We start from the raw sequence: 14,988 nt of genomic DNA, 5'->3' as shown, positions 1-14,988 counted from the left end.
ATGCCTAATTTTACCAGAACATAAATTCAGTTTTAGTTATACGCTGTACAATCTTTTTCTTCTTCAGTTCCTGTAATTAAAATTGTTTTAGTGATGAAATACCTACAGCTACCAAAAGATATTTTTTATTTGATTGTATTTATTTAAATGATATAAAGTTATTTCTTTGCTTCTCCTTTGAAATAATGCTGTTCAAATAAGACGCTAAATTTGATGGAACTGTCCAGTGTTAATGTGTTTGCAAGCTGTTTAAGGTTTTTTTGTCCTTTTACTAATAATTCTCGTATCACATTGAGGTATCTGCGCTTGGCATGGAGCCTTTGGGCCTTATTGCGACTCCTTTTCTGGATTCTCCATTTTGTATAATTTTTTCTATAATCTATTATATGCCGCGTATAATTCATCTGTTTTTGTCAAAGTTGAACCCACTCCCCCATGTAAAAATTTGTGTGTGCGCTTGACAATATTACTGGTATTTTAAGTCGTTTTTGCTTGTGAAAAGTAAAACTGTTTTTTTTTTGTTTTTTTTTGTAGAAAAAAAGTAAATTTGTCAAACAAGAAAAATTTGTCTAAGTAACAATGTTTGGCTGCTTTTAGAAGCTGGGGCATTAGGTTTTTTTTTTCTTATTTTTCTTTGAACGTCTTCTTTTGTTGTAAAAATTAAATTATGGTGATTTCCGAAACATTTTTATTATTCAATTCATTTTGATAATATGCCAAAACTGATATTGTATTTCAGTTTAAAGGGTTACTTTTACTTTACCTTTTCAGAATTTCCAATAGTTTACAGTTATGATTCTTGACTTTCGTTAATGCCTTCTTCTATCGTTTCGTTCTTGGAATTCCAATTTTCTTCAGTTACACTTTGATTATGAAATTGTCAGTGAAACTCAAAATTTACAACCCAATTGTATTATGATTTATTGTTTTATTGTTGTTTATTATACATTTGTTTAATTATTAGTTTTATTTTCCTTTTGTTTTTACAGCTAAATGATAACTATTGATATTGATTACCATGTTGTTGTTTGGTGTTACTGGATATTAAGGCTAGATAAAGGCTCAAAATGCTTAGCGCCAATCTTACCCTTATAACTGTCGACAAATACTATCAAAGACAAGATACTTCAAGTTGTCGACAGGTTTACCTGATAAGCTATATGCCCCTCCCTTTCAGGAGCTTCAAATTGCAAAAGTAATTTTTGGTTGATACTTTAGGAGGAAAACGCGCATATAATAAATACATGGTGTTAATCTTCACAAAGACTCTTGCTCTCTTTAATCACTGTAATACCAACCTAGGAGGGGTGTCAACTAACACAGGGAGGACAAGACCCGAGCAAAATATTTTGTGAACCATTTTTCAAAATGAGGTATGACAGACGCAACCACGTTCGAGGGGGGAAATCGTAAATTTCCCCCTAAAAAACAATGAAAAGGATTTCATTGTTTTTATTCAGTCTTCTGGCAAAAAAAAAAAATTAAAGAACGCAAGTACGTTGCTTGATAGGGAAACATATGATGCACTGTTTTTTTTTTCTTCTTTTGTTATTATTATTATAAGAAGAAAGGGTTTATTAATCAACAAAAAACCTAACAAAACCTTAAGCACAGTAAAGCAGTATTTCGAATTTAGTTGTAGAATGTATACAGTTTTCTGTACAAAGAAAACTGTAAAGAAAGAAAAAAAGAAAATCTTTATCCATTGGAAAGAAAGTTCCTAGGTATTCAGTATGAAGTACTTGTAATTTTTCAGCCTGATATTTTTCTTCAATATGAAAAGCTTGAAATCAAACGTTTCCGTTTAATAGAATAAATTGAAAAATAATGTGCAAAGTAGGGCTCGTAATGAACACAAAAATAAAATGAAAGATTTGATTGTCGTAAGTATTTTAGTGGCCCGTCGGCAAGTTGCCTCCTTCTCAACTAGACTCCTTTAACAAAATGATGTGAACAACGAATGCTGCTGAAAAGTTCACTGCTAGATTTGAATAATAATAGTCAAATTCAAAACTTTATTATTGAGTTCCACATAGGGAATCAGAACCAAAGGACTTTGGTTCTGATTGCTGATATACATCTGGTCCGATAGTAATACGTATCGCATTCTTTTAAGTGGTCAAAAATATGAGATCAGGTATTTTATGTTTTTACGTGTGCGGTGGCATAATAATAATAATTAGAGGACGTTGTGCAGGACCCCGAGGCTCAGGTCATCCCCCCCCCCGCGGACTCCTAAATTTTCATGAATTTCTTGGCACTTTTTATTCAAATTATTCAAACAAAAACGCGTTTTATATAGTACTCTCTCCAAAAAAAAAAACAGTGTATGTGCCTTGTCACGGTGATAATAAAATTTTGATTTTTGCCGCACCATAGTCAGCTACTGTTCTATCCGGTATAATCATTGTAAGGTAGACCTAGATCTGACAACCTCAACTGTTTCATCTAACACTTGACTTTTTCCACGAAAGAAATTGGTGTGTAAGAGCCCGTTATAGAGAGTTAAATAATTTCTTAGACATCACCTCCTTTCCTTTATAAATAAAATGAAATGAAATTATATAAGTAACGGGTAAAAAGTCTATTTAAGACAATAAAAACATATTTACTAGTATACAAAAAAGGCTCTAATGTTGCGGCTTATTGGAATGCTCGATTAAAAGCAATCTGCCTTTTCATAGATTTGCCTCAATAAATTTAATTGCTTTAAAATATAAACCACTTGTCCATTTTTGGTTAAATTGTAACTGAAATATATCTTCTTTGATATATTTCTTCTTTGAAGAAGAAGATATATCAAAGAAGATATATTTCTTCAAGAAATATATCTTCTTTGATCTTCTTTGGTCAGTCTGATGTTCCAAATATGACACGCATGATTTCAGGATTTTTACTGAAACATATTCGTCCTTTTGCTTTCGATTTAGGCCAAGAAGTTTTCGCAAATTTGACCCCCTCTCTCCCTATAAAAAATAGTTAGCACTTGGTATCGGTCGTGCTGTTTTTGAAAGAACATCCTGCCAGTAATTCTTATTTTATCTCGTTGATCTCTATCTCTACAATTAGCGCTAGTCAGCGCGTCGAAAAATCTAGGCACTCTTTTCCTCCTTTCCGCTCTATTTGGAGCTTTAATCTTCGCCCATGTCCATGAAGTCCGCACGTAATTTAAATGTTTTCACAGAACCTCTTTACAGATATGCTGGTTGTTTTATATGTACATTTATTTATAAAAAAAAATACAGCCTGTTTCACCTGTTCAGGAGACTTGTCAGATAGCAGGTTTCTTTTTTTACTGAGAAAAAAGAACCTGAGTCTTGGCTATTTTATTTCTTACATCTTGACTACATCGAATACTAATAGTACGACCCAGGTAACTAAAGTAATTCACTTGGTTAGCCTTCGCTATACCTAACTTGCCCTTTTTTATTCCCAATTTAAGCGACATAGTCTTTTGAATATCAGTTTTCAAGCCTATTCTTGGACCTTGATGCCTCTAAACCGCCAAAATTCATTCATTTCTCGACATTTTATCCGGGACACTCGAATTATGCACAATATAAATCTAGGAGAGTTGAAGTTTTAATATGAGTGCCATTTAATTCCCTACTCCAGCACTTCTTCCAGATATAATGATCACTACCATAACAATTGTACCTCTGGTTTTTTTTTCATTTTTTATTAAGATGCAAAAAAAGTATTTTTAAAAATATGGGGCGGAGGAATTTTATGTGTTTCCATCTCTATTTATTCCTAATTGTAGCAGCTGTGAAACATACTGGCATTCCTTCTACATTGGATGTTGAACTAGTTTTTTTGTTTTTTGTTTTTTCTGTAAGAACTTTTTTTTAGGCCGAAAGTGTAGATAATTTATGTGTAATTATTCAGTCGACTTTAAAAATAATCAAAATGCAGAACTGTTTTTATCAGGCATGTACGCGGGGAGGCATCTAAGTCCGCTCTAAATCCCATGATTCTACAATATGTGCTAAAATTTTCTCTAGCTTTCATGGTCCTAGTGAATTACTATCTGGGGAACTCCAATACTTTCCCCACGAATTAAGTTCTGTATGTCGCTGTTTTCTAAGTTACTTTATTAAAATACTTTAATTCTTATTGATTCATCTTTTTTCTACAAATAGGATTTTCAGCCAGAAATTGTTCTGGTATCAGCGGGTTTCGATGCAGCTCTTGGTCATCCAATACCATTGGGTGGTTACCGCGTGACTCCAGCTTGTTTTGCTTATATGACCAGGCAATTAATGCAGCTAGCCAATGGAAAGGTATATTTTTTTTTATTCCTTCTATTTATTTCAAGTTCTGTTCTCAATGGGATTTGATTTTATGAACAACTTTCACGAGTGAACAAGATTTAACGATTTAACAAACAACCCTAACGAATGAGCAAGATTTAGCGAACGCTTCTACTTATCTCAGTCCTATTCACAAGAGTGTTTACTTTACGCAAAGATGAACAACTCTAAAGAACAAACAAGATTTAATGAACAACAACTCAACGAACTATGCTTCCACTTATCTGTTTTCAAGTCCTATTTGTAATGGAATTTACCTAACCCCAAGTACTAACGAACAACTTTAGAAAAAGAACAAGATTCAGTGAAAAACAGCTTACTGAATTTTAACTAAGAACAATTCAACGAAAAGTCCTTCTGGCTATCTTAAGACCCATTAATAATTAAATTCAGGAAACGTTAAGATTTCAGATGATATGGGGCCCTAAAGGATCACTCTGTCTTGTCTGTTATAAACTTTTGCAGGTTGTGTAGCTAAACTATTTAGAATTGATAGGGTGTAAGTAAGTAAAAGAAAATTAAGTGTGACGGCACTAGACCCTTAAGGTCCAAACCGGCGGTGCTGATCTCCGTTTCCTGGCCCTTCAGCCAGAAAAAAACATTGAACTTGTCTAAAGCTTTCGCCATGTAGTTCTCACAGTCTGCGAACTTCGTTACTATTGAGAAATGGAGTTCAAATGTAAAAGAAAAAGAGACTCTGTTATTACTGAAAACCACTCTCAAACAGACTTATCAACAGATTAGACCTACTATACTCTGAAGTAAGACAAAATATGGAAACCAAGACTTTAGCAAACTGCAAATATGAAATAAGCTCTTCTTTTGACCAAAAGTTGCTTACCATTCTGGTTTAATGCTTGGGATATTTCAACCCATGCATTTTCCTTCATAAGCATATCTTGGTAGCACTTCTCTCTTATGTTGTATATACAAGGGTTAGTAGAAATCAGATTAATAAGTTTTACAATATCCATTTGCTTGTTTATTTCTGGAGCGAATGACGATAGCGATGCGAATCTTTTCAACTTGAACTTGAAGCGCTGCGAAGTAAAGATTTCGATGAACGAAGCATTTTTTTTCCGCGTGGTGACGCGAAATTTGTGCTCTGTCAGAACTAAGCTTAACTCTCTATCTGGAGATAGAGATGTTCACTTTTGGTGAAAATTACCTCATCAAAAAGTGTGCAGAATGTCCTTTTGTGTGCAGAATGTCCTTTTTAAAGTTCATCAGCGGGGTGACGCGAAATTCGTGCTCTGTCAGAACTAAGCTTAACTCTCTATCTGGAGATAGAGATGTTCACTTTTGGTGAAAATTACCTCATCAAAAAGTGTGCAGAATGTCCTTTTTAAAGTTCATCAGCGGGGTGACGCGAAATTCGTGCTCTGTCAGAACTAAGCTAAACTCTCTATCTGGAGATAGAGATTTTCACTTTTGGTGAAAATTACCTCATCAGAAAGTGTGCAGAATGTTCTTTTTAAAGTTCGAGCAAAGGCAGTTTCTAAAAATGTTTTAGCATGCCTGTTTGGAAAACGCTAAAAATATATTCAAAGGAACTATAATATTTAAGCAATATGGCTGCTTTGGGAGTTCCCTGTGGTTTAACCTTCTTTAATTGACGAGCTCGCTGACTAAAGGGACGTACAATTTCACAGTATTTTCAGTCAAATTTTGCAGTTAAACCACATTGCCTCGACAGTTCTCGATGATAGCTAGTCCCCTAGGAGAATCGTTTATGAGCCCCTTACAATTGTGACGGTTGGCGCACGCGGAATATTGCAAAATGATACTTAGGGTAACGATCACCCTAACGAATCCACAAGGCTTGAAGATTTAATAAACAACAATTTTGTTTGCATGGACGAAAAGCGCGGGCAAGTTTAAAGAAATAGTTTCGCCTTTTTATATTCATGTTCCATCTTGACGACAATGATGAACCCAAGATATATCCTGAAACTTTCATAGTTCTTAAAGAAGCGAAAGAAACCCTTTTGGTATAAATATACCTAAATTGGGTGCAGAGGGTTAAAGGACGGCTAAAGTTTTTTTTTTTTCGTTGTCCTTGGTGCTTTAAATTGCAATTGAGTTCTGATCTATACAGCTAAGGACTGACAATGAAGCCCACTAATTGGGGGAATATTTGCTATTTTCGAATAAAGTTCAAATAATCGGAACTTTAGAGTTGCTTTTTGCTAGCTCCAGAATGCAGCTAAATCTTTATGGGCATGGGTTTGGCGTTAGCTAAGTCTCGGCGTCAGGGGCGGATCCAGGATTTTTTTTAGGGGAGGCGCAAAACAGGTTGATCCGAAAAAAAATTTTTTAGCGGGGCGCAAAGTAAGTTGATCCGATAAACTTGCGTTAGGAGCAAGTTTAATTAACGCAAACTTGAGTTAATTAAGTAAATTACACTACTTTAGACTACGCTAAAGGGGCCGCCCCCCTCCCCATGGATCCGCCACTGCTCGGCGTAAGCGAAATTCTACTGTGGATGGGTCTGTAGTCTACTTGAAAATGACTAATACGTGACTGATTATTCAAATTTACAAATCTAGTTAGTTAACTTAAAAGGAAAAAATCTGAATTGGCACAGTAGATTGTCTTTACTCGCTAGCTAGTTTGTGTATATAAAATTGACTACGTATAAGTCATATGTGGGGCCAGTTCTATATAAGAAAAATAATAATGGTGAAGTACTATGCCCTCTTAAACGTAAAAGAACTATTTTCTAGTATTTTTACAAGATTAAATTTCCAACTTCTTTTCCTCTCTTATAAATTCTTTCTTTCTAAGTAAACTACCTAAGATTGAAAATTCTGACTAAGATCAATAAAACGTTCGAAAGAATATTGCATATTTAGGAGGGGCAACAACTTAAGTCTCTATTGATGTCTTGAAAATGTTCGATATCTTTATTTTATTTTAATACGCACAGTTCTTTTAGGCTATAGAGGATAGTATAAAACACCTTCTTAAAACTTAAATTAATGTTTGACCATCACGGCTAATAAAAACGCTTTAGAAATATGACAAACTTTAATAATCAAGATACATTCCTTCTATACTAAGAAGGCAGTATAAGACACTGACTAACAAAGCTTAAGACTTGTGTACATTTAAGAAACTCTTTCTTTCTCTCTCTCTCTCTCTCTCTCTCTCTCTCTCTCTCTCTCTCTCTCTCTCTCTCTCTCTATCTCTCTCTCTCTCTCTCTCTCTCTCTCTCTCTCTCTCTTTCTCTCTATCTATCTATCTATCTATCTATTGATTGGTTATACTGTTTTGTCCTAGGTGATTTGATGGATGAGTAAGGGTCAAGACCTTGTTCAAGTTCTCGTTTATCTCAATTGCTAAATTAGGAAAACTTTTTTTTTTTTACCAAATAATTATCTGATCTGTGATACATTATATAAATCTTGGTACCACCTGTGGTATTTCAAAAGGCCTTATTTGACGTTTTTGCCAAACAGAGGCTATAGCTCATTCATTCAGGTTCATCATATTTGGAGATCTGTACAATATCTTATCATGTATCTTATTTAGGATGAATGTATCCAAACGTATGGATACATTTATCCTCTTTTTCAGTCGCAGAAGAAGTTGAAAATGGAACTGTTTCATGTCCAAATTATTTATCGCACATCGAATACAAAAAAAACTCCCTTGTACACTTCAACCTTAATAACAAGCCAAAAACTAGAAATGCATTGTTCAGTTCTTTTGCTCTCCTGTTAAATATGTCGTGCAACGTGCCAGCTTTTGAATTATTGCTTTGGATATGTCAAAGGGCTGTCAAGATTTTCTGTCTGTCTGCCTTTGAATTCTGCACAAGTTCCATGGCTGGTCAATGAAAATAAGTGGATATTGTCAACCTTTTTATTCATAACCGCTTTAATATTTACTGTAAGCGATGATAAATAAATAAGAACAACCAGTTTCATGTCCTCTTTTTCTAGATTGTGATGGCACTGGAAGGAGGCTATGAGATTAGTTCAATTTGTGCTTCAGTCGAAGCTTGTGTACGATCTCTCCTTGGTGAAGATATGCCTCCATTAACTGGGGAAGAAATCTCCAAGCCCCCTTGTCCGTCAGCAATTGAAGTTCTTACGAAAGCTATTTCAGTTCAGGTATTTGCCTTTAAATATTTGTTTAAAATAATGCTCTAGAATTTCTCAAATGTAGATGATATGTGAGTGGCTCAATTGTCAAATCAATAAGCCAGCACCAGACAAATTGGATAAAGTTGTGGTATTTTATATTCAGTAATCAGCTTTCTTAAAAAGTCTCACAGGTGCCGATTGGGGATGGGGGGCTGTCCTAATACTTTGAAGCAATACCTTTTTGTGTGTTTGCACTAGGAAAATTAGAAAGAATACTCCCCCTAGATGGGAAAAACACCTTATCGTTATTAAAAAAAGAACAACCCCCCCACCCCCCTCAACTTTCCTTGATTTAGAGCCACGGAAAAAGCTACTGATTTTAGATTTAAATATATGGAATATGATCAATTCAGTTGCCAAATCAGAAAAGTAACGCTAGATAAATTTGACATACTAGATACACTTCCGAGTGTATCTACTGGAAATGAAGTTCTTACGAAAGCTACAACAGTAGTTTTTAGATAATTTTTTCATTTGCTGTTTTCAAATAGCGATCTGAAATTTCGGAGGTAAGTACAGTTGTACGAATGGGCTGCTTGTCAAACTAACAAACGAACTACTCTGTCTTTTAGAGAAAAAAAAATCTCTGGCATTTTTGCATCTTAATATGATGCTTACTTGCTAATATATTTCTTATTACCTATGTTTTGCTTATTCACTTATGTGTGTTAATGATAACAGATTTGTCGCCCCCTCTACTGGGTTTTAAATACTTCACCTCTAAAAATCATCGGCTAAGGTTATGACCTCAGAGCCTGCCATACCCCCCCCCCCAAATCCTATTTTCTTTTTAATTTTGGCCTTCATATTCAGTAAAAGTCCGTAAAGGCTTTTAGTGTTAATAAATATCACATCATATCATATTCAATTATCAAACTGAATTTCTATTATTATGATTGGGCCCCTCAAAATAAAATAAAAAAAATCATGCGGACTTGCTTGTGATCGGTGGCTCCTATATTGGGACTTTCTCTAGACTGTTGCTTATAGAGCTTATATACCTATCGGGGTTTACACGGTCACCATTTGACTTTTTCTGGCTTTTGCTGGACTAACCCCAACTAATCAATTGGATTCGAAGTTTAAGCATTAGTTGGAATCTTTTAACTAATAACAGAGGGTTTTTAATCTGTTTTTAGTTTATAATGTCAAGGTTCTCGAATTGGCTTGTCAAAAAAAGAAGAAAATGAAAAACAAGTATATATTGAGTGGGCAACGTGTCTTTTTCTTTCTGGGGTACTGATGTTAATTTCTGTAGGTTTTTTTTTTACTTGGAGGAATTCGACTGAAATTCCGATTAATAACTCAGATTTCGAAAGGAATTTGGTTGCACTCAGGCTCATCATATTCTCGGGGATTTGTCAAAGCAGGCTACTCGACAGAAAAATGCGCTGTATTTTTGTACTGTTGACATTTCTGGTGCTTTCGACAATGTTGTTCATTCACAGGCTCTATTTTCACTCATTCTAGATGTTGTTATTTAATCAGTTGTGTCAGTGCTATATTATTCGTATTTAAAACTTAATGCTCGTCTGCGGTGGTAAAATAGAATTTCTGATCAAATTTCTCTTAAAAAAGGAGTCAAACAAGGTGAGGCATTGTGGTACTGGTGCATTATACGGACGCTTCTAAAAAGTCAAGTTTGGTTAATGCTAATGAAATAAAATAAAATAGGATGAATGTATAATATTTATAAACAAATTTGGGCTATATATTTGCACATTAGGGGGCAGGGGTAAAGTATACCATATATTAAATACGTAACCTAACCTAGGTACCCCCCCCCATAAACCCCAAAAAACAACAATTTAAATATCGTAAACGCAATGAAAACTACTCTTTGCATTCCAGTTCTCAATAGCGGTCTCTTGAAAATAACCAGTTTGGCGGGTTTAGTCTCTCATTAGTATATAAAAGTGTACGTTTAACGCACCAGTACCGGCATTGTTTTCGTCAGTGTGTTCTGAATTAGTTTAATGATTGAAAAAAATAATTCTTACGGAAAATTTGTCTAAACCATTTAACCAAAATGGCCTTTGCACATTGTATGGTACTTTTTGGGCTCCAGCAATATTTTTCCTTTCCGGGTTTGCTGGTCTCTGGAAAAAGGATTGTAAAAAATTGATAGTAGCATACGTTTGTAATAAAACATTTCGTTTATTTTTGCCTCACCGTCATAAAAATAGTAAGATTTTGTTGTTGTTCAACCTCGGTAATGCCCCTTTCAGGCTTAATCTTTTGAGTGTTAATGATCTGTTGGTTAGGCTTTTCCATCGTCATTATGGTTAGTTTATTTTGACTTTGTTGAATAAGTTTGCTATTGTTTGTTATTGTTTATTGGATTGTTTGTGTTTGTTATTTTTTTTTGTGCTCCACGTTGTTTGTCTTTATTGTGGGTAATTAACGAATAATAATAGTTTGGAGAGGGACAGGAGTCTGGGGGGAATTTAAGAGTCAAGCAAGTGCTTTGACGCTAAAATCTTGAAATTTAATAATTCCTTGTAAAAATGTTTAAATGTTTTAGCATGGCCCCTTTTGCTTCTTCTGTTGACAGAAGCCGGAATTGTACAGCAACTGAAGGTTGAAATTAAAATTTATCAAGAGTGAAAAAAAAGTTGCCTTGTGTTCCTTTTATGCAGTGGCGTCAATTCATGAAGATGTTGGAGGCAGGGTAAAATTTATTTTCAAACTCTACGGGGGGGGGGCAAATCTATTGTTATCTCAATTATTTGCATGAAGATACCAAAAAAGGCATCTAAAATTCTACGGAGGAGGGGCGAAAAATAGGAAAGTGAAATGTCCCTTCCCCTATATGAATCCCCTGCTTCAATGCCTCAATGCTTTATGTGTATTTAGTCTCCAACCCCTTTGATAGCATTCAATCCATCTTTTTATCCTATTACAGATGTTATTCAATTACAAAGTTTCTAAGATCATTGTACATACAAAAAATGTTCAATATTTATTAGATATTGATATCTAACCTTCTTTTTCCTTATAAATCGTTTTGCATTACAAAACCGCAATTAATTGATTTTGTCGGTAGCCCTTTTTGTGTCCGCTTGAATTCGTCAAGTATCAGATCACCTAGGATAAGAAAATATACAATGCCAATAAAAACTTTAATTATCCCCTTTAAGTTGAATCTTGAATTACTTTTTGTATTCTTCCCTTTGTTCAGAATGGGGCTTATAGTATTGAACTAGGAAAGTATAAAGGGGAACATTTTTTGTTTTTCCAAGGAACATTTGTGGACAATGGTCTTGTTTTAAAGATGGTTATTCAAGATATTAACATTTTGTTAGGCTCCAGCTATGTTAAATATTTTCTTTTAACTTCAACTTTTCTTTCTTTAGCTGAAGCTAAACAAAAACAGCTTTATTCTAAGTTTTTAAGCTGAAAAAAGCTTTTTAATTTAAAGTTTTTCAAAGCTAAAGTTTTAGACTTTGCTTGTTTAAGATACCCCTTCCCTTAAAAAAGGGTAACAGTTAATATTTTTTGTATCTTTTGATGTAACTTTTCGAGAAGAAAATTTGCCTTAAATTGAAAATAGATTTACTAAAATTGGAGGTATGTTTACATATTGCCGAATGAAGGTTTCCACCAGAATAGAATCAAAAGATTTGTTTGCTGATTTTTTTGACAATGTAGGGACTGCGTCAAGACACTGGCTAGTTAAGATTAGCAAGTTCGAAATATAACAAGAAATGGTGAATGGTTGAAGGCTGTACCCTCCTGTTTTTCCTATTGGAAAGAAATTGTCAACGATTTACTAAAAAGAATTCGAAAAGGGAATAAACTTCCTTCTTTTCCTAATATCAGCCGAAACATGAACTCGAATAAGGGCACTTCTTTGCTGGATTGTCCTGTGCCAAGTACATATAATGTATGTGCCTCGGGGCCTCGTTCTATTTTTCTAGTCCAGTACTTTAAGCTCCACCCCTAAAACAAAAAAGAGTGCAAAAATAACTTGAGATTCAAGTCGAACGGGTAATTTCATAGTTTCTGCTTGGTTAAGAGATCTTATACCTGCTGGAGCCTTAACCTCATAATAGCCTATGTTCACATTGAAATTAAACGTGGAGGGAATATTTGCTTATATGAATGCCCTTGAGGATCACGTTTTTTGAGACAGTGTCTGTGCTATTCAAGATCTCTTCCCTGGGTTTTTCAAGAGAATGTAGAAAAATCAACTTAGCAAACACCATTATACTTGCAGTAATCGTGATTTAAATGTTATTGCTAGTGAGTTTGTTGTTTGATTTGTTCTCTCTGTTTTCATTAATCGTTTTGTTCTTATTTTGCATTGCCGTTGTATGTCATGACAAACTCCTACCGCTGGTACGTACCGAGGAATGAGGACACTGGGAGATTTTAGAGACCTGCCTTTTTACGATTTATTGCAGTTGATTTTTCAATTATTTATCTTTTATGTATTATTTGTAAGTTGGCCCCCCTCCTTTGGCTTCAATTGGGATGGGGTCAAATCTCCCTCTAGATTTGAAAACCACTTTTTGGGGGGAGGGGGTATTTTCATTGAAAAATGCCCTTTTTGGTATTTTCATTAACAAAAAAAAATTAAAGAAGCGGTAAATTCCCCCCCCCCTATATTTTGAAAAATATATCTTCACTTCCCCGTAAATTTCCATGACTTGGCGCCGCTACCACCCTCCCCCTTACTCAGAATAAATTCTTGCGGAAGTGCTCACCCTGTCTTTCTACGGTTATGTTTAATGAAAAGGCTTTCTCCTTTTGGGAAAGTCATTTTTATAGAAAAATATTCATTTATCACAAGACTTCGTTATCGTTCCTGTTATATATGTCAGTGAAATCCGAGATGCCACGAAACTCTTGTCTCGTTTTTCTCGCTTTTTTCTCTGTTTCTTTCGTTTTCTTCATATAGTTTTTCATCTTTTTACTATATTTTTTTTTGCATGTTTTAGTTGCTTGTCCTAATTTGTCCTACATTTTTTCAATGTTTTTTCTATATTTTTCTGCTTGTAAATGAAAAATATTCGTTCTTCTTTTTATTTTATTCTGTCTTAATATTAAGTTTTATCTATTATTTGTTTGCTTCTGTATTTCCATTTTATTTGTTAATTAAAAGACAGTATAGAATTATCATCATTTGTATCATCAGATGCAAAAATAGAGGGACAATGGAAAAATAATAGACAATCGCCTAATTTTGAGTATTGGCATCAAAATCGGTATTTATAGAGCTTAAGATATGTCTGATGTTTGCCTTTTTACTTAACCTAGGACATAGGGACGTATGAAAGAATTTTTTCGGGGGGGGGTCAAAACAGGGGAACTGCATAAAAAAGTCACAACAAATTTGGCAAAATTGCACAAAAATTAGAAAAAGACCCCCCCCCCTGGACCCACCTACGTGTGAGTTGAGAGGGTTACTCTTTTTGTGCGTATATTTGATGATCTGACTTTCTCAGAAGTAGCCCTTTGCCTCCGCAAGCATTTTTATTGAAATAACTATGTAGCTATACTTTAAGAAGGGGGCAGGAGGTCGAACAAAAGATGTTAGCCAGAAATCGCCGAGTTCTTTTATGAATGTTATGAAACTTTGTACCTGTATAGGTTTTCATCTTGGGGATGATGGCAAATACCCATTCCGACTCCCTACTAGTGCCCCTGGAATAAGCCTGTCTTTAATGTATCCTTGTGTTTGATTAGAAAGGATAGTCTTTAGAGGGGGTGGGGAATGTACATTTAAATTTTGTGAACTTCTTACTAATTAAAAAAAAAATCTTCAAAAGGTTTACGACAAAATTTGGGAGTCTAAATTTAAAAGATATTTTTTGTCCTTTTTAAAACCTTTGACTTAGATATGCCCTGCATTTGGACCGGTGTTTCCAGACATACTCTGGCAACCTCAGAGGAGTGGGAGAGGGAGTAAAATTCATGAAAGCAACAAGAAACAGACTGACTACCTAAAAAGAGAACGACAATTAAGGGACATTTATAAAATTTATTAGATTTCGAGGTTAGCGATAAGAGGATCCGTGGCATCGCTAATAGGCATCGCTGTAATATATTGGTGGTGTTTTGCAAATTGTTAAATATTTCCTTTTTTGTTGTTTCTGTTTCAAAATGCTATACGTACCTTCCATCATGTTCCGTGTACTTTATGAACTTAAATGCAAGGCTATTTTTTGTTCTCTTACTATTGTTCAGGATAGGACTTTAACTTCGAGACTAGCAAAATAGAAGTGGAACAGCTTTTATTATTGAAGGACTGCTTATAGAGAATGGTTTTGCTTTTTAGATGATTATTCCAGATTAGTGTTTTTGTCTGCCTTGAGATGTTTTCTCTTCTTAAAAGACTTATCTTGAAGTAATCAAACGTGGAATTTTTTTTAATTAGTAGTTGTTTTTCGTAGGTATTCTCTGCTCCAAGAGAAGGGTTCTTTTAGGGGCCTTACTTTTGTTCAAGAGGATCTTTTATTTACAGTTTTTGTTAGATATATACTTCGTGCATGTTCTCTGGGACTATATTTTTGTGAAAA

General features: G+C 34.6%; 1 protein-coding gene across 1 annotated transcript in view; it reads left to right on the top strand.

Moving 5' to 3' along the window:
- The window catches only part of LOC148956667 (histone deacetylase 4-like), a 221,896-nt gene that overhangs the window by 186,384 nt on the left and 20,524 nt on the right, over window positions 1–14,988 (top strand). The window contains 2 exon segments of the mRNA XM_089086609.1: window positions 4,143–4,283; window positions 8,261–8,431. Of these exon segments, the coding sequence (XP_088942735.1) occupies window positions 4,143–4,283; window positions 8,261–8,431 (312 nt within the window).

Source organism: Artemia sp. Qi Xiang Cuo, chromosome 1 (assembly GCF_049724085.1).
Source record: "Artemia sp. Qi Xiang Cuo chromosome 1, ASM4972408v1, whole genome shotgun sequence".
Taxonomy (NCBI): Eukaryota; Metazoa; Arthropoda; class Branchiopoda; order Anostraca; family Artemiidae; genus Artemia; species Artemia sp. Qi Xiang Cuo.
The sequence above is the reverse complement of the archived record's forward strand: the minus strand, read 5'-3'. Positions and strand labels throughout refer to the sequence as shown.